Source organism: Pleurodeles waltl, chromosome 11 (assembly GCF_031143425.1).
Source record: "Pleurodeles waltl isolate 20211129_DDA chromosome 11, aPleWal1.hap1.20221129, whole genome shotgun sequence".
In the NCBI taxonomy this organism is placed as follows: domain Eukaryota; kingdom Metazoa; phylum Chordata; class Amphibia; order Caudata; family Salamandridae; genus Pleurodeles; species Pleurodeles waltl.
The window spans coordinates 540,981,661-541,001,879 of record NC_090450.1 but is presented as its reverse complement, the minus strand read 5'-3'; the positions used below and the strand labels follow the sequence as shown (position 1 = coordinate 541,001,879).

At 48.7% G+C, this 20,219-nt stretch overlaps 1 protein-coding gene across 1 annotated transcript in view; it reads right to left on the bottom strand.

Moving 5' to 3' along the window:
- LOC138265861 (collagen alpha-6(VI) chain-like) overlaps window positions 1-20,219 on the bottom strand; it is a 228,723-nt gene that overhangs the window by 94,044 nt on the left and 114,460 nt on the right. The window contains exon 3 of the mRNA XM_069213966.1: window positions 17,644-18,375. Coding sequence (XP_069070067.1) covers window positions 17,644-18,375 — 732 coding nt within the window. The remainder of the gene's footprint in view (window positions 1-17,643; window positions 18,376-20,219) is intronic.

Here is a 20,219-nt window from a genome sequence, read left to right as displayed (position 1 = left end):
GGGACTGGACACTATGCTAAGTGTGGGTTCCAAGTTAGCCTAGGCTTCAAATAAGTGGAAACCACTGAAAGGCAAGTCTACCAGGGAAGACTGGGTATCCCGTAAAAACCCAGTCGATCTCAGCCAGGCATGGCGTCTGACTGCCACCACTGAGGCCATGGTCCTGCCTAGCGAGTCGGTGGTGCAGAGTCCACACCTAATGGTGAACTCCCCTGCTTCCCGACCATATAGCGATGCCTGGTTCAAGATGGCCCAGCCCTCTTTCAGGAGTATATGTCACAGCAGTGCAACCCAGTCCCACAGGGCATTAGTGTATCGGCTCAAGACGCATGCTGTGTTCATTGAATGCAATGTCAGGTGGGTGGAAGAAAAGATGCTCTCCCAAAGGTGTCCCACCTCTTTGTTTCCCAAGGGAGCCCCCACTAGGGTTTGGTCCAGGCTCCCAGGAGAACGTCAGACAGGGCTTCATTAAAGGGTAATAAGAACTTCTCACCCTCGGTTGAAGCACATCAGTTAAGATGCCGATCCTGACCTTGACAGATGGGAGCTGCAGAACGAGAACCTTTGCAATCCTTTGCATGCCCATAGTGGAATATGCTCCTACCTCCATGGCGGGACCTGGAGAAGAAACAAAGCTACAGTTTGAAGAGGCATTCAGTCTACCAGCATCACCCAGGTGTACTAATTCTACTCCAATAAGAAATTATCCTCCAGGATGTCAAGTTTCTGGGGTTCCAGCAGCTGCAGAGTGTTTTCTTTGGAGTTTCATGTTGCAGTCTTTATTAAAGGCTGGATAAGTTGGCTTCTTGAGAAGGATCCTTCAAGGTCAGCAGGCAGGCCGGAGGAGCTGGGTCCAGGTCAGCTACTTCTCCTTTTCCTCTTCTGCGGGTGCAACTATTCTTTGTCTTGGGTCTTCTTAGGCTGTCAAAATGTGAGTTCTAGGGTTTAGGGGGGCCACCTAAATACTCAATTTTGGGGCGTTACAGAGGTGCCATGTGGTAGTCAATGGGCTACTCACCTTTATGGTGGCTACACACTTTTTATGACCACTTCCTTTGGGAAGTGGGCATAGCCATAACCCTATTAGCCTAATTACTTCCAAATAAGATGGAGGAATTTAAAACTTAGTGTCCACTTCAGTTCATCCACCTCAGGAGTGGGACTGGCATGAAGTGGCACGCCTCCTAATTTAACTAATTTTCCCAACAGTCCTACCACCAAAAGTGGGATCAGGAACTGGGGGTCGACCTTCTCTACCATTTGGGGAGGCCTGGGTCACATTTCAAAGGCAGCAAGGCCTTTGAAGCACCCCACCCTGGAATGTCCACCCTTCCTGGATGAGGTGTTATCTCCTCTGCCCAGAGCAAGCCTTTGTCCTGAGCCCTTGAGGGTGTTTGCTCTAACCTCAGAACACTATCTAAGGTCGCTGCGCTGGTTTGCCCCAGTCAGTGACCACACTAGGGGTTGGTAGGTTTTCAGGGGACACCTGCAAGGTGCTCTCTGGGTGCATGTATAAATAGATGCATCACTGGATTCAGTGAGGGTTTATTAATATGAGATGTTTGATACCAAACATCCTTATCTTCAGTGAAACCATCATGTAGCTGGGAAACTCGTAATGACCAGTGTCCAGCACTTGTACTTAAAATGGCTTCACTGGTCACTTGCTATGTCTGAAAATCGACAAAGAAATAAGAGTGCCATAGATGCTCATGCAGCTGTACCCACATATGTAATATAATGCAACTGCTTTAGGCTGCCAGAGGAGTGACTTTCATATATTGCTTGCAATGTTAGGGGTCACTGCACACAGTCTATGGACCATGTCATGTTTTGATTTTATCTCTGCACCAAGACAGGCAGTCTGCAATGGCAGCACTGTGTGCAGTTGGTGAGAGGGTCCTTGAGGGTGGCACAGCCTGTGCTGCAGCCCTCAGGGGCCTTCTTTAGTGCCCCGCGCCCTAGGTACCAAGGGTACCATTTACTAGGGACTTCAAGTGGCAACTAAAGGGCTTGCCAATTGGAAAATTGACTGTGTAGTTTTGGAAGAAAGGATCTGGCATTGGGGACATGTTTAGCCCAGTGCACTTTCAGTCGAAATTGCACCAGAAACCATGCAAAAAGTGGGGGGTAACCATGTCAAAAGAGGCACTTTCCTACATGAGGCCACTTACCTTGTACTTCAGTGCAGTGCAAGCGAGGGAGAATTGGACCCCCCACAACTTAAAAGAGTGGAACCTGTACCACAAGTGTCTAGGACACCTCCACAGAGAAGGAGAAGGACTCTCTGAAGAGGCAATGCTTTTAAAGAGATAAGCTAGGAGACTTGCCCTGGAAGGCAGAATCATAGCAATAGAAAAAGAGAGAAGAGAAATGGGTTTAGCACCCATGGATGGTGGCAGCAATTTTATAACAAGGGACATAGTAGATCACTGTGACCCTAAAATCCCCAAAGGGATTTTTCCCAAATATGGGGAATGTGATTGTATCACCAAATGATTCACAGCCTATAAGAGGGCCAGTGTAGCTAGAAAACTTGCTAAAAGGCATTGACAGTCTCCTCTGTGGGAACTGTTCTAAGAAAAGTGCAGGGATAGACTCTGGACACTGAAAGCGCAGATGCAAGGCCCTATGACCTCATGAAGGCTACCCCAGTTGAGGGCTTTGGGCTTGCTCCTGAGGAGTACAGGATCAAATTTATGGGAACTAAAAAAAACAGAGTCAGTCCTGGGTTGATTGTTTGGACTTCTCAGTGAAGACACTAGGGGGGTCATTCTGACCCTGGCGGTAATTACCGCCATGGCGGAGGTCGGCGGTAGCACCACCAACAGGCTGCCGGTGCACCGCTGGGCATTCTGACCGCGGCGGTTCAGCCGCGGCCAGAAATGGAAAGTCGGCGGTGTACCGCCGACTTCCCGCTGCCCTTGAGAATCCTCCATGGCGGCGGAGCGTGCTCCGCCGCCATGGGGATTCTGACACCCCCTACCGCCATCCTGTTCCTGGCGGGTCTCCCGCCAGGAACAGGATGGCGGTAGGGGGTGCCGCGGGCCCCCGTAAGAGGGCCCCACGAAGAATTTCAGTGTCTGCTTTGCAGACACTGAAATTCGCGACGGGTGCAACTGCACCCGTCGCACCTTCCCACTCCGCCGGCTCCATTCTGAGCCGGCGTCCTCGTGGGAAGGGTGTTTCCCGCTGGGCTGGCGGGCGGACTTTCGGCGGTCGCCCGCCAGCCCAGTGGGAAACCCAGAATGACCGCCGCGGTCTACCGCCGCCCGCCAAGCTTAGAATCACCCCCTAGGTGTTTGGTTAGAAGGTAACAATGTGCATGATTATGAAGATCTTTACAATTTAGTAATCAAAGAAAATCTGTTGAGTAATTGTGTGTAGGAAAGCTACATCAGTACCTGGTAGACCTAAGTTCACTTGCTCCTTAAAAAGTGGGGAAGAAGGCAGACCACTTGGTCAAACAAGAGGGGGCCAAAACCTCTACTGGTGGAGGGGGGCACAAAAAGAAGGCCCAAAAGCCCCCCTCCAAGGGAATGAGGGTAACCAAAACAAGGACAAAAACAAGGAGTCTTCTAAAGGTCCCCCAAAACCTGAAGAAGATGGTAGGCCTCGAGACTCTTTCCAGCCCAAGGGTGGGTACAATGGTAACAATTGGGATCCCAAAAAGGTTTGGTCCCTTTGTAACTGCAAAACCAATGGACACCAAACTGGAGATCCTAATGTCTTAACAAAAAGAATGCCTCTAGTGCACCTGCAGTAAAGGCTGTGGTAAGTCTCCAGATGGGATTCCAAGTATCCCTGACCATGTAAGTGAGCCTACAGAGCCAACTTTAGCCTCAGAGGGTGGGATGGATGCAGCTGCCCTGGCTGTCTGGCGCAGAGAGATACACACAACAGCCCCATATACATGGGATTCAAGCTGAAGCACTGAGAGACAGTGGTGCCAGTGTCACCATGGTGACTGAGCAGCTGTTGTCTTCAGAACAGTTATCTGACTGGTGAGACATACATAGTCCTCAACGTTGATAATCAGGCTAAGGTGCATCCCATGGCGATGGTATCCTTAGAATGGAGATGGGTTACTGGCTGGAAGAAGGTAGTGGCATGTCCTGCAATCCCTGTGCAATGTCTGCTAGGAAATGACCTAAAGTCCCCAACATGGGCTGAGGTAGAAAGAAAAACCCATGCAGCTATGCTGGATATCCCTGAGTGGGTCTATATAAAAACAAAAGCAAGGCCCAGGCAGAAAAAGTAGTCAGAGTCTGGAATAAGGGCCCAATGTAACAAAAGGAAAGGCAAAAAGTCTGAGAAGGCAGCTTCCAATCAGATACCAGAACAGGTCCCCTCACCCCAGGGACAAGACCTGACAGCCTCAGAGGAAACTGAACCTTAGGAGCTTGGGCCTTACACGGCAGAACGCCTAGGACCAAGGGTGCCCTCTAGGGAGGATCTGTGCCACTCTTGAAGGCCTGAGACAGCAAGCTGCGGATCAGGAAAAGGAGATATCAGTGGCTCCCACCGGACCTCCTTGGAGGAGGAACTCCTTTACACTGAGGCCAGAGACCCAAAACCTGGTGCTCCTAGGAGAGTGTTAGAGCATCAGCAGTTTAGCGAGTTTCTCCTCACTTTGGCCCACAATATCCCCTTAGCTGGGCATCTTGGCCAGGCAAAAACATGGGGTAGGTTGGTTAACCACTTCTACTGGCCAGGCATGTCCAGTAGCTCATGTGCCACCTCTCAAGCCAGTGGCAAGACAGGTGGCCACCTAAAGGCCCACTTAATTCCACTTCCAGTGGTTGGGGTTCCCTTTGAAAGGGTAGAGAGTGACATTGTCGATCCCCTTAACCCGCTAACACCATCGGGGAACAGATTTATATTGATTGTAGTAGATCATGCAACCAGGTACCCTGAAGCAATTTTTCTGAGGGCTACTACTGCCCCTGCAGTAGCTAAGTCCCTCCATGGTGTATTCACCAGAGTGGGCTTTCCAAAGGAGGTGGTGTCAGAGAGAGGTACTAACTACACGTTTGGATACCTAAAACACATGTGGGCTGAATGTGGGGTGACCTATAAGTTCACCACCCTGTATCACTCCCAAGCCAACGTACTTGTTGAGAGATTCAACAAGACATTGAAAGGTATGATTGGTGGGCTCCATGAAAAACACAGAAGGAGGTGGGATGTCTTACTTCCATGCTTGTTTTTACAGGGAAGTGCCACAGAAGGGAGTAGGTCCCCCCCTCCTTTGAGTTTCTATTTGGGCATCCTGTAAGAGGATCCCCTTGACATGAGAAGGAGGGATGGGAGAGATTTTTCAGAGAGCCTAAGCAAGCTACTGTGGATTATATGCTTGGCCTTTGTTCCTGGATGGCTGGGTACATGGAAAAAGCTTCCAAAAATGTCGAGGCCAGCCGAGAGCTCCAGAAGCTCTGGTATGACTAAAAAGCTGCACTGGTGGAGTTGCAACCAGGGCAGAAGGTATGGCTGTTTGAGCCTGTGACCCTTAGGGTCCTCCAAGACAAATAGAGCGGATGCTACTCCATACTAGAGAGAAAAGGGGAAGTCACCTATCTGGTGGAATTTGGCTCTTGAAGGAGCCCCAAGAGGGTTACCCGTGTAAACCGCCGGAAGCCCTATCATGCCAGAGCTGAGATGACCATGCTTATGGTCAATGAAGAGAGACAGGAAATAGAGAGTGAACCTCTCCCTAATCTCCTCTCCAGCAACCCAAAGGATGGCTCAGTAGAGGGAGTGGTCTTTTCAGACACCCTCACTGGCCGACAGCAGGCTGACTATGCAAGTCGTAAAGCAGTATGCTGAGCTCTTCTCCTTGACCCCTGGTCAGACTACCTGGTGCACATGATGTGAACACTGGGGACAGCTTACCTGTCAAAAACAAAATATACAGACAATCCAATTGTGTCAAAGAGAGCATCAAAGCTGAAGTCAGCAAGATGCTGGAATTGGGAGGAGCTGAGCACCCTGAAAGTCCCTAGGCCGACCCAGTGGTTTTAGTCCCCAAGTTTTATTCCTAGGGTTGAAAAAAAGAAAGGAGGTTTTGTGTGGTCTATAGGGGTCTCAATGCTGTGACAAAAACTGATGCTTGCCCCATTACTAGGGCTGATGAGGTAATTGACTGGTTGGGGCAGCCAAATATCTCAGTATTTTTGATCTCACATCAAAGTACTGGCAGATAGGTCTGACCCCTGGAGCAAAAGAAAAAGCCGCATTCTCCACACCAGATGGGCATTATCAGTTCACTGTTATGCCCTTTGGACTAAAGAATGCCTCTGCCACCTGCCAAAGTTTGGGAACAAAGTTCTGGCTGGGTTAGAAGACTTCAGTGCAACATACCTAGATTATATTGCTGTCTTCAGCTCTATGTGGCAGGGTCACCTGATCCACCTGGGGAAGCTCCTTGAGGCTCTGAAAAAGGCAGGCATCACTATCAAGGCAAGCAAGTGGCAGATAGGGTAGGGCCAGGTTATATACTTAGGCCACCGTGTAGGTGGAGGCCAAGTTCAACCACTGCAAGCCAAGATCCAGACAAATCTGGACTGGGTAGCTCCAACAACCCAGATTCAAGTAAGGGCTTTGGGCATTCATTGGCTTGGCTGGGTATTACAGGAGGGTTGTGAAGGAGTATGGCTCCATTTGTGCCCCACTCACATTTCAGGACGGGGAGCATCAAAAGATTTGTCGCCTTTGTAATGCTACCCAGTCCTCTCCAGGTGGTGGAGATGACCAACCCCCCTGTCTTGATCCCACTTTTGGGGACAGCACAGGCGGTAAAATTTGTTAAATTAGGAGGAATACCCACTTCAAGCAAGTCCCACCCCTAAGATGGACGAGCTGAAGTGGACAGTAGATTTTTGATTCCTCCATCTTGTTTGGAAGGAATTAGGCCACTAGGGTTAGGGTTATTCCCACTTCCCAGTGGAAGTGGTATAAGGAGGGTGTAGTCATCCTCAAGGTGGTCAGCCCATTGGGTACCACCTGGCACTCTTCTAATGCCCCTAATCTGAATATATAGGTGGCACCCCTAAACCCTAGAAACCTTATTTGGACAACCTGAAAAGACCCAACCAAAGGATAGTTGCAACCTCAAAAGTGGAATAGAAGAAGCAGATGACCTGGGCCCAGCCCCTCTGGCCTGCCTGCTGACCTTGAAGGATCCTGCACAAGAAGCTAGCTCATCCAGCCTTCAATGAAGACTGAAGTCACCCGTGGGCAGCGGACTTGCCCTTTGATAAGAAACTTTAAAAAAAGACTCTGCTGCTGCTCAAACCCCGGAAACCCAAAACCAGAAGTGACCACTGCACCCAACGTCCACGACCCAAGGTGAAGCCAACCAACAGTGTCAACGCGGATCCCCAGCTGCCTAGAGACCGAGTCCAGTGTGGTCTCCCCCATCTTGGACTCTCCCGATATGTCTGCAGCCTCTGCATGCAGGCTCCCTCTCCCACAGGCTTGTGGAGAGAGAAAATCCAACAGCAACAGCAACCACTGCACCTGTGAACCCTGTCCCCAGCTGAAGTGGGTCACTGGTGCCAACGATGTCCACCAGCTCCTAAGAGTTCGAGTTCACCCTGGTTCACCCCTACTGGACTCCCCCACAACGTCTGCAGCCTCAACACACAGAACCCCCTGACCGCAAGTTCTCCCAGACGTGAAAACCCAATGCCTAAAGACACCCCTGCATCCGTTCCCCCTGGGCACAGGCGATGAGGACCAAAGGTCCACCTACGTCCCCGAGCACCCCAAGTCTACTACCTACCTGTCTGTTGTCCCTGAGTGGCTTCCCAGCTAGAGCCTGCAGCCGGTTTATCACCAGGTCAGACTCTCATAGGAAACATTTGGGCACCCGACGCCTTACTGCACCTCTGCACCCGGCCGCCCTAGTGCCACCCGGTGTGACCTGTTGGTGTGATTCTGATCAGTGCCCAGCACTTACCTGAACTCACTCAGATTGGCTTTGTAAGTAATTGTTAACCCTGTGTTTGCTGAACATTGTTTTTCCTCCCTAGGATAACATTGAGAGAACTCTGAAAACTCTACTGTCTATTTTTGAAACTACAACGTATTTATGCCTAAAAGTCTACTTACCGGATTATGAAGTTCTTGGGCTTAAAACATACACAAAAAGAACTTTTATTTTTCAAATTTGTCTCTGATTTATTCATTAAGTGTGTGTCTCATTTATTGACTCTGTGAGTACAACAAATGCTTAGCACTACCTTCTGATAAGCCGAACTGATCGCCCACTCTATCATAAATAGAGCATTAGTTCTACCTACTTTTGCCTCTGCAATACCAATTGGAGATCCACTGGACACTGCACAGTGTACTTCATTTTAGTGCACTATATAGAGAGCCAGCTTCCAACAGTGCGCACATCAGAAAAGTGAAGACAAGATTAAGGTCTCACTGAGGTATGATGAAAGGTGAATGTGGAAACATGTTTTGCAACTCTTTCAAGAATCTTTTTTAAATCAGGGGATTTGAAGAAAGAATGGCTGATCTGGCAATTGCAGAAAGGCTGAGATGGAAGAAAGAAAGCCCTTTAGGCCACCCAAAGCAGAGTTCTGCTGTGTAAAGAAAAGGATAAAAAGAAAGACCTGAGAGAGGGGAGAAGAGAGATGGTCAACCGCTTTCTCTGCACACCATGCCAGAAACTTGCCTGAATGGCAGGCATATACAGTCTTGGTAGAGGAACGCCTTACTGCCAACACAACATTGCAGACTTCAGGCGGAAGATAAAAAACTTTCAACACTCGTTGCTCAATCTCCACGCATGAAGGCAGAGCATTGACAGTTTTGGGTGAACCCTCCCCTGCTGTTGTGACAGAAGATCCTCCCGAAGGCGCAGTCTAATCGGAGAACCGATGGCCATGCTCAACAGCTCGAATACCAAATCCTCAGAGCCACAAGGATGACTTGGGCCCTGTTGTTCATGGTCTTAAGAACTCAAGGCAGGAGTGGTATGGGCAGGATGTCTGAGGTCCAATCAAAATGAAAAGTGTCTCAGAGCAAGAGCCGTCTTGGGAACTCCAGCGCACAAAACCACTGACATTGCATGTTCTCGGCGGCAAACAAATATAACCAAGGCTCTCCCCACTGCTAAAAGGTATCTTGCACCACCTCCAGATGGTGATGCATTCGTGATCTGCTAAGCATCTTCAGCTGAGTTTGGCCGCCCAAGCATTCAGAGACCCCACCAGGTGTTTAAATACCAGGGAAATGCCCTGACGTTCTGGCCATGTCCATTGGCGAAGGGCCTTTTAAAAAAGGGTCACACCCTATTTGATACTTTAACACATGGCAGTGATGTTGTCCGTGAAAACCTGCACTAGCCTTCCCCTCATGGAAGGTAGAAAGGCTTTCAATGCAGGCCAAATCGCCCGGACCTCCAGTAGGTTGATGTGGAGTCCGGATTACGCCAGAGGCCAGAGGCCTCTGATCTCCACAGCTCCCAGATTGCTGTCCGTCTCAGGAGTGACACATCACTCACCACTGTCAGATCTAGTTGGGGAAAGAACAGAGGTCTGGCACCGACCCAATCATGATTCGTTATCCACCATTGCAGGTCTTTCGCAGTTCCCTCCATGACCTGGACCATGTTGGAGAGATTCCCCTGATGCAGTGCCCACTGCATAGGAAAGTGTCCCTTTTTGGCATGGTTAGCCTCCACTTTTTGCATGGCACATGATGTGATTTCGACTGATAGTGCACTGGGTTCCCAATACCAGATCTCTTTCCCAACATTGTACAGATGTTTCCCCCATTTGGCACACACTTTAGCACCCTCTGTAAGTGGCTAGTAAATGGCACCCCTGGTACCTAGGGCCTGGGTACTCAAGATGGTCCCTAAGGGCTGCAGCACAAATTGTGCCACCCTACGGAACCCCTCATCAAACATACACAGTGCTGCCATTCCAGGCTGCGTGTCTTGATTCAGACAAAAGTGAAAACACAACTTGGCACACATCCGTGTGTGACCTGTCTCCTCCCACTGCAAATGATATTCATAAGTGACCTACATAGAAGGCCTTACAGCCCTAAGGCAGGGTGCATTATATCACATGTAAGGACATAACTGCATAAGCAGATATGCCCCTGCTATGTCTTTGTCGATGCTTAGACATAGTAAGTGGATAGCACAACCATTGTAAATACATGTGCTGGACACTGGTCAATACGAGTTCCCCATCTACATGATGGCTTCTCTGAACATAGGGATGTTTGGTATCAAACATCTCATATTACTAAACCCTCACTGATTCCAATGATGGATTTATTAATACATGAACCCAGAGGACACTATAGAGGTGCCCTCTGAAAAACCTACCAACTGTGAGTGTGTTGACTGACTGGTCTTAACAGGTTTAGCCACCCATAGACAGGTGAGGTGAGGGCCCAAGCTCTCAGAGACCAGGAACAAAGCTCGCTGTGGGTAGAGGTGTTGACACCTCCTTCAGGCAGGATGTGCATTCCTGAGCGGGAAGCTTCAAAGGCCAAGCTGCCTTTGTTATGGGACCCAGTTCTCTCCAGATGGCGGAGATGACCACTCTCCACGTTCTGACCCCACTTCCTGGAGGCAAGACAGGTGAGAAAATTATTAAGGTTAGGAGGTGTGCCCACATCATGTCCCTAAGGTGGACTAGCTGATGTGGACACCACTTTTCAAATTCCTTCATCTTGTTTTGGATGGAATTAGCATTCGAAGGTCAGGGTTATGCCTATTTCCCACCGGAAGTGGTCATATTGAGGGTGCAGTCACTCTAAAGGCAGGCAACCCATTAAGTGCTACCTGGCACTCCCATTAACGCCCCTAAATTGAGTATTGAAGTGGCACCCCTGAACCCAAGAACGCAGATTCGACGTATCAAGAGAAAAAGGACAAAGAAGAGTAACTACCTGGCAAGAACAGAAGAGCTGAGAACTTTTGGTGCAAACCTTGCCTGCTCGCAACTCTCTTGACAGAGTGACTCGTCTTGCAAGCTGGAGAACTACCAAAGCCTCGGGTAGCCTGCAAGCACTTCAACAACCACCGCCAGTCCCCCTGGAGTAGAGGAGCTACTTCCCTGCAGACCTTAGGCACCAATCAGCAGAGTTCGGTCCATCGCCTTTAGCTCTCACAGACCTACTGTTGCCGCAGGCGATCAGGAAACGGTTCTTGTGCTCTGAAGGACTGGATCTGTCTCCCCACCAAGTGTGAAGACGAAGATGCTATGACCAACTGGAGCAACGCAGCACCAACCCCGGGGTACTGACGCCCAGCACCGAGCATCAGCAGTGAGAGTCCATTCCGGATTCCCACTGCACCAGGACCAAGCAGCCATCGAGGGATGTCAGCACTACTGAGACCCACTTCGTTAGTGGCCCATCAGTCTTGATTTTGACCCTGTCAGCTGTTGGCCCCTAACTGTGAAGAGCATCTTTGTGCACCAGTTAGGCCTGCTCTAACCACTCTGTAGCCAAGCTGCCCCGCTCAGGTCCTTAAGAATCAGCTATGCCCCATTGCTCTAAGACCCATCTTAGACTTGTCCCTTAGTCCTCTTGTGCAGCCTGTTTCCAGGTGGCCCACCTTCACCGTACAGCGCCCAGCTACAACCTCACCAGCACTCTGCCCCGGTGAAATACAGGCACCTCCTGACAAACTGCTGGTAGTACTTTGGACCTTGACCCATTGCAACTCCAAACCCTGAATGTGAACCCTGAAACTGACTGTAGCTATCTTTATGAATCTCTGAATTTTCTTTCAAAAGGATTGCATTGTGTGCAAAGGCGTACAGGTTCGAACATTGTACTTACCTGTGGAAATCTGTAACAAAAACAGTATTTACATGTCAACAGAGTTGTTGCTTTCAAAACATATATAAAAAGAAGTGTTTTTTTCTGATTGGTCTTAGATTTATTCTTTGAGTGTGTGTCTCATTTATTGCCTCTGTGAGTACAACAAATTCTTGGAACTGCCCTCTGATAAGCCCAACTGCTCGCCCACATTACCACAAAAGAGAAGGTTAGTATTATCTACTTTTGCCTCTGTAAACCAATTGAGGATCAACTTGACTCTGCACTGTGTACTATTTTTAGTGTACCATGTGGATAGCAAGCTTCCCACACACAGGAATTTCAGCTCCCACTGCAAAGCTTGCAAATGCCAGGCATGTGTTGCAAGCAGAATCCAGAGACTATTTGGTCCAGCAGCCTCAGAGTCAGTCTCACCGAAATCCAGGATAGAGGATGAAAAATCTGTATGATAGCCTGAACACCCTGGACTCGCAGTTTGTGAGGCTAGGCCTGAAACTGCACCATGTCCAGAGCAGCTACGATCAAAAGGACTATCTGAGAGGGAGCCAGGTGTGCCTTTGACACATTGATAGTGAAGCCCGGGGGATGCAGGAGGTCCACTGTAGCATGGAAATGGGAGATGACTGCCTGGGGCGAGGCCACCTTCAAAAGCCAGTCATGAAGATAGGGAAAGCCTGGCACCCTTGATCTTCGCAGATAAGCTGAAACTGCCGCCATCACCTTGGTGAACATCTGAGGGGCGCTGGTAAGGCCAAAAAGGAGCATTGCAAACTGAAAGTACTTGTGGCCTATCATGAACTACAGGTAATGCCTGTGGAAAGTCAGGTTGGGAATGTGGCAGTATGCACCCTGGAAGTCCAACAAAACCATTCAGTCTCCTGGGTACAGAGCAGACAGAACTTGAGCAAGTGTGAGCATTCTGAAGTTCTCTTTTTTGAGGAAGAAATTGAGAGGGTGTCTGTCTAGGATAGAACAAAGGCCTCTGTCCTTTTTGGGCAACAAAAAGGAGAGGGAATAGCAACAATGGCCTGCTTCTGGAGCCAGCACCCAATCTATGGCTTTCCTGGCCAAGAGAGTCGTAACTTCCTTGCGGAGAAGGAACAAATGATCCTCCGTCATCCAATCGTAGGATGGTGACATGGATGGAGGAGTAGTCTTGAAGGGGAGGGAAGAGCCCCTTTAGGCTATCTGCAAAACCCACCTGTTTGAAGTGATGGATTGCCAGTGGAGCAGGTGATTGCGAATCCTGCCTCCAATAGGCCATAAGTAGGGGAAGAGTCAGACTAGGAAGGCTTAGAGGCTGCTGCAGAGACTGTACAGACCACAAGCCACATGATCCTCGAGGACGGTAGATCTCGCACCCTGGGCCACACACAGGCTGGGCAGCATGCGTGGAACGGTGGCTGGTGGGAAATGGACGCTGTTTGAGGCCCCTTCTCTAACCAAGAAAGACAAACTGGGGGTGGGGGTGAAATCAGGGCCAATGACCCGAGAATCCTTGAACACTCAAGCGCCGAGTCTGCCTTGTATCCAAAAAGAAGGTTGCCATCAAAGGGCATGTCCATCAAGGTTGATTGGACATCCTCCGAAAAGCCAGACATCCTCAGCCCTGCATGGCGCCTCAGGGCCACTGCTGGTGAAACCGGTCTGCCTAGCGAGTCTTTGCGTCCAGTGCACACCAAATTGTGAACTTCACTGCATCTCTCCCATGGGCAAGAGCCTGAGAGAGTACAGCCAGGGCCTCCTCTGGGATCTGTGGCAGCACTTGCACAACGTCCCCCACAGCGTGGGAATAACGGCCCAAAAGGCATGCAGTGTTCATGGGCTGCAAGGCAAGGCTGGCAGGAGAAAACATCTTCTTCCCAAGTGTGTCCAATTTTCAGATACCCAACCCGGGGCAGTGGATTGGAACGTGCCCTGGGAGGTAGAGGCTTGGATAGTCAAGCTGTCAGGTGGGGTGTTGCGGCAGAAAAAATGGATCCCCTGGAGAGGCGTGATGGTGGCAGTCAATTGTCCTATTCAAAGAAGCCCCTGTGTGCTGGGTTTGGACCAGGTACCAAGTAGGAAATCTGTGAGGGCCTCATTAAATGAGAGCATTGGTTCTGAGGTAGAAGCTCACAGTTGTAGTACCTCTGTCAGGAGACTAGTCCTGATGGCCACCAAGGGCAACTCAAGGTCCAGGACCTCAGCTGCTCTCTTCACCACCATAGAGTAGGAATCTCCTTCCTCCATAGCCACAGTAGGGGGAGAAAGCATGTTAATATCTGGAGAAGTATCCAGTACGCTGGCTCATCCAAGTCTCTATGCTACACCATAAGTTGTTCTTCATAGAGCTGGTATTGTAAGGGGTCCTGCAACCCCTCATATTCATCTCCAATCCTAACCCATAAGAAAGGGGCCCAGTATCTGATCTTGGAGGCAAGGCTCCTGCCGGCGTATGGGATTACAATGGAGATGGCGCTGCCCGTGGGTGCAGATGTCCCCGGGAGCATCAGGATCAGTGTTGGGAAAGGTTGGAGTGGTATGACTGATGTCAGTCTGGATCCAGGATCAGGCCCTTGGGTGCACCTAGGCCTGAAGCTGCCGGTGTAGAATCCGAAGGAGCCCCTTCCGAATCTGCAGGGCCAGAATGTGCTCCAGCAGTGTTGGACTGTCCAAAAATGTGGAGCATGGCATCATAAAACTCTTTTGAGTTGGGCACGGGCTGCTCCGACTTCCGGAAACTCGGAGAGTCACGGAGTAGGCCCAGATGCAGGCTTCGCAGATGGAGGCCTACATAGACGCTCCCTCATCCCATCGGCCGACCGACAAGGATAAGTCAAAGAATGTTTAGACTTCTTCGATTTCTTCTTGTGCCTCGATGTGGGATGACGACAATAGAGGAATCCGCGACCGATCCCGGGACCTTCCTCTTGACGGAGAGCTCAACTTGCGCGGTGTTGACTGGCGGGCTGCCAGGAGCTTTAGTGACTGCTCCCTCAAAGCCTTCAGATGCATGGCCCGATACTCGGAGCACAACTTTGGGTCATGGTCGTGCTCCAAAGACATACAAGGTGCTGATCTGTCATGGACATCATCCAATGACAAGATCCACGGGGCTTGAAGACAGAGTTTCTGGATTATATCATTGATGCACCAGGAGTAGAACACCAGAGAAAATCTTTGACAAGAAGTTAACAAATGCCAGTCAAAAAGTGACTGAGGGGTAGCTGTCTTTTGTGCTTGCTGGCACGGAAAGAAAAGAACTGATGGAGGTGAACCGGGGGGCACCTATATAGGAACCGCAACATCATATCCAGCACGGATGACACGGGTGATGGATGCAGAATCGATCAATGCCACCTGAAGGTGCGCAGGGAAACTGCTCACAAAATTCTCCAGATCCAGTCTGACACCTTGGGGAAATTTTAAGGTAAGTACTACCAAGCTCTCCTGGGTAGGGTGTTGCATGAGGAACTGGGGGACCCCTAGAGCAGGACAGTGGCGGCAGGGCATTGTCCTTGAGCCCCTGTGATGGATTTGGACTAAGTTCCATGCAGAGCATCTGTAAAGGCTTCATTTAAAAGGAAAAGCAATTCAGAGGGGGATCGTTTCCGGATGAAGCACCTCTGTCAAGACGTTGGGTTTGACTGCCTCCAGGACCTCAGCTGCACTTCTCACCACCACTGCAAATAATGCTCCATCCTTTGTAACCACGGTATGGGGAGAAAGAATGCCAGTATCTAGGGAAGTGTCCAATCCACTGGCCTCTCTCAAGTCTCCCACCAGTCCACATTTGGGTCTTTGGGCTGGTATTCTTCAGGGTTCTGTGACCCTCCCAATCTTCCCCAAGTCCTAGCCCACAGTAATAGGGCTCAGGCATCAGCTGCGAAGGCATGGTCCCAGTTGGCACCAGAGTCGGTGTTAGCCAACACCCCTACAGCTCTATGCCGAGGATGAGAATGGGGATGGTGCAGATGAAGGGAGATGGCAGTGCTGGGAGCGTCGGCATCAGGACTGGCGCCAGGGAAGTTTGAGGTGGTGTGAGCGATGCAGGTCTGGATTCATCAGTGGTTCCAAAGTTGGTGTCGGCTGTAGACCCACCGGTACGGAACCAGTAGGCGCCCTCCTGAACCTTCAGGACCCGAAGGTGAGCTGGCGGGGACTGGCCACCCAAATTGGTGCATGGCCCCATAGAACTCCTGAAGTTGGGCAGGGGTCACTCAGGCTCATGGAAGCTCAGCAAGGCACGGAGCCAGCCTAGGGGAAGCCTCAATGGGGAGCTAGGCCTCGAATGACGACCCTCCCTCATCTCATTTGAAGACTACAATAGATGGGGCAAAGTCAAAGGCCTCTTCAACTTCTTGTTCTTCTTTTTAATTTCAGACTTACCTGAATGCCCAGACAGCTTTGACTGCAACACCGATCCCGAGACCTTCCTCTCGACCAAGATCAAGACCATTTTGGCTTTTAACATCGAATGGCTAGGTGGTTGAACGATCGCTCCCTAACGGCTTTGTGGTGCACTGCGCAGCAGTAGCCACAGGTCTCCGCGTTGTGGTCGCCCTCCAGGCACCAGAGGCAAACAAGGTGAGGTCCATCACTGACACCTCTCGATGACATGCACGACAGGGCTTGAAGCCAGCCTTCTCCGGGGACAGTACTGCCACACAAGGAGAAGAGTCTCAAAAATGAATTTAAAAACAGGTCAGTCAAAAATTGAGTGGAAAGATTAGAAATGGCGTCAGCGCACTGGGCCGTACCTATATTGGCACAGCACATGTAACTTCTGACACTGATGACACCACTTGAGCCGAACAAAGCCACCTACTGGTGTGCAGGGGTACAGTTCACAATAAAATTCTGGATCCAGTCTGACACCTGGGGATAATTCTGCAGCTAAAGTCTCTATCAGATTGTATGTTTGGGTGTTATGCCATCCTACCCTTTACAAAATGAATTTCTGGCTGTATTGTATTATGTGGGACAACAATCAAGTTAATTTTCTACAATAAAATTGTATGATTAAAAAAACAGTTAGGGATAGCTTGAAAAATATAATGTTCTAAAATAAAACTGATGAAGGAAAGCATTTTATTTTTTAGTAAAACTAGTCACTACAATTGAACATTGACTTAGGGACAAAAGACAGGCAATGCCAGCTTTGACAGTAGACTACCAACACTCCATTTTATATGCTTCACTCCAATAGTAATGTATATTCACCTTTCCTAAAACGTGTCGGCCAGGGCCCCCTTTTTTTAAATTACCCTTATCTGCTCTCATTGACAGACGATCCACCCCTCAATATTGTTTTTACTTTCTATTGTTACCTTGGTAAATATTCTTTATGCTGTATATCCTACTAAACATCCATTGGGTTTATTCTCTAGTCTAATACTTTACCCTCACAAAACATCTTATTTTGTACTCGTTATCTACCTTGTAAAGCATTCTACCACCCACGTGGTTCTGGTTTGTGCTACTGCATAAATAAATAAATACAAATAATGACTATGAAGTAAGGTGCAAAAACCGTATAGTGATTGATGGAGGAAGTATGGGTAGCTTATTTAAAAACTTATGGCTGAGGAAATATGATCTGTGTTGCTTTATAGAGATTTGATACCTCTATTTTGCACAGCTCTTGGGTCCCACTTTACTATGATTTGCAGCACTCACCTAATCTCTTGGCAGAACCATCTCTTAGCCCCAAAGCTCATTTTCTAAGGAAATTACCTCTCTGGAATAACATGGCTAGGCAATAAATACCACTATTATTGTATTGCGGATTCTAGGTTCTTTAAGGTTTTCTGGCTTTTAGAAGCACCAACAATTGCTCACCTAAAACTTGCCGGAAAAATGCCAGAACTGTCCTCCTTGCATATTCTATCTCCGGCTCCAGTGTCATAGGCAACTGCAGCATGTGGTACTTCCATGGGGCAATGCCCATTCCATCAAGGGTTGCCTCCATGTCCTCAGCTGTTGGGCTCGTTCCAAGCAACAAGATGAACAAAATGACATCCTTGCAGTCAGCAAGCCGAACAAGACCCATATGCTTCTCCTGATCCCAATGTCTGGTGTTTCCTGTAAATACTACCAAGAGGCCCCTCAATCTCCCAGGATAGTCATGTGGGAAGCCTGTCTCCACTGCCCATTCCAAGGCACCTGTTAGCTGGAGTATGTGGGGCCACAGTTTCAGGGACTTGTGTATGTGATGCTTCATGTCCTGTCGTGTTATGTGTCGGGTGAAGCCGAACTCTGAAGAGTCATTTTCCAAAAGGTCCTCTTCTGAAAGACCATTTTCCAAAGGTTTCTTTTCTGAAAGAGTACGGAGTCTCATGGCCCACCGCTGGGATCCAGTTTGGAGAAAGGAGATTCTGGTGGTGTTTCCTGGGTCCTCGGGGTGAGGGGAGATCTTTAGCCCTTCCAAAACAGTGCCAAGAAAGCCAGACACCATTTCAGGACTGATAGAGGGTGAGTTGAATGAGGTATCCACCATCAGACGCAAGTCCATTGGCAAACGCAGTGGGTTCGGTATTGTCCTATTCAGGCAGTCTCCTGGATGACAATGATCTGAGTGACAAAATCAGATTACAGATTAATTAATAAGAAAATGTTCAGAAAAAAGCACCAGAATCCCACAAGAGAAGACAACAGAGCACTGAGCTATCAAAAACCACTTGCTTAAGATCCAGCACTTGGGTAATAGTAAGCAACCGGAACAAGAGATTCTACCAAGCGTACCATGGTAGTTAGCTCTCAGAGAGAGGGAGTTATATGTTTATGTAGACCTTTAAAGTTCTGGCAGAAATGCAGTTTGTGAGGTTAAGACAGTACAGCGTACAATCAAACAAATTACATATTTTATGTTTGTTATTATGTAACAACATGCAGTACTGTATTAACAACACAATGTACAACCATACCCATTCTGAACATGCTCATCATTGTGTGATAACATACACTAATAACAATATTTTTGTAGACACATATATTTTACACTTCTGATGATCATTACTGTGTTACAGTATACATTAGGAACTATTTTATTCAGAGACACCCAAATGCCAATTTTGGGGGGATTTTACAGTCCTGACACACTGGTGCCACATTCCTTTGGTTCTCATCCTAAACTCTGTGTATGCAAATAAAAGTGGTATACACTGTGCACTAAAATCCCATTCAGCCATTGTCTTTTCCAGTAAATAGTAGACAAAAACAAATTGATCTTTGCAGCAGGATGGTAAAGGGCTTTTGAAGAATGTCTTACGAAACCCTATAAGTAGGTTGCTTATCTTCTGCAGTGGTCTTTCTGGTGGATACTCTTATCTGCGGATTCTTCACCTTAAAATACGCCCCAGCGGACAGTCTGGATCAGAAGCATCTCTTGAGCCATTCTCGCAAGCACCTCTAGGTTATGCTAAGTTGCTCCACACTGGTTCCATACTGCCCCAGATTTACAGCCACATATAAGCACCACTTCTGTGCCTTGGCGTTGGTTCTGTATTTTTTCCCTTTTTGCACCATTAGACAGTTTTTCTGTTGGTACGAGCGTGCTGATTCCTAACCTGGGTTTTTACAAGATATTAAAAAGAGGCCACTCCACAGAACGGGAAGGTGGGTGGACAGTGGGAAATCTGGGGTTAGCGCATGCACCAGAAAGAGCGTTATTGGAGGTAAGTAACTTGTTTTTCTGATGGATACTTCTAACTGCAGATTCTTCCCCTTGGAATAGATAACAAAGCAGTACGTCCGCCCGTGGAGGGCTGTGAAGTGGACTCATACCAAAAATCATATAAAGTTAGAGAAGTACCCGAGGGCTTGTATCGCTGGTTGTGCCACCCTTGAGGTCCCTCAAATGAAACAAGTCCCCCAGCCCACTACTGCGGACTGGCAGAGCAGTCCTGAGCTGCTAGCCTGACTTTATCTTTGAAGTCAATGGCAAAGTCACCACTTCCCCTGGACAGGTGTGTAAGTCACCCCTCTGGCAGGCCTACCAAGCCCTAAAAGCATACGATTTGCCGATGCATCTCTGCACGGCATATCATGGCCTATGCCTCCAGCGACACATTTTGAGAGGCCTCCGAGGATAAGTTCTGAGTTTTGAACTTCAATTTCCAAGCCTGGTGAGACACTTCTCCATATCATAACTGTAGGTACTTACATCGCCCATCTATACTGGATACCATCATCCACTTTAAACTCTGGCCTTGATAAAGTCTATGTGATGAAACATGTGTTGGCTGTACTCTGGACCCGCCATTTCTCGAAAAGAATAAATCTTCATCAACTTCAATATCGTGTCTTTGGATTCTGTTTGCACTGTTCCACTTGGATGAACACTTTTTGGACAACTTTGGGGTGCCCTGGTATTTAAAGTTGTATCCATTTCTGACTGGCCTTCCAGTCAGCAATAT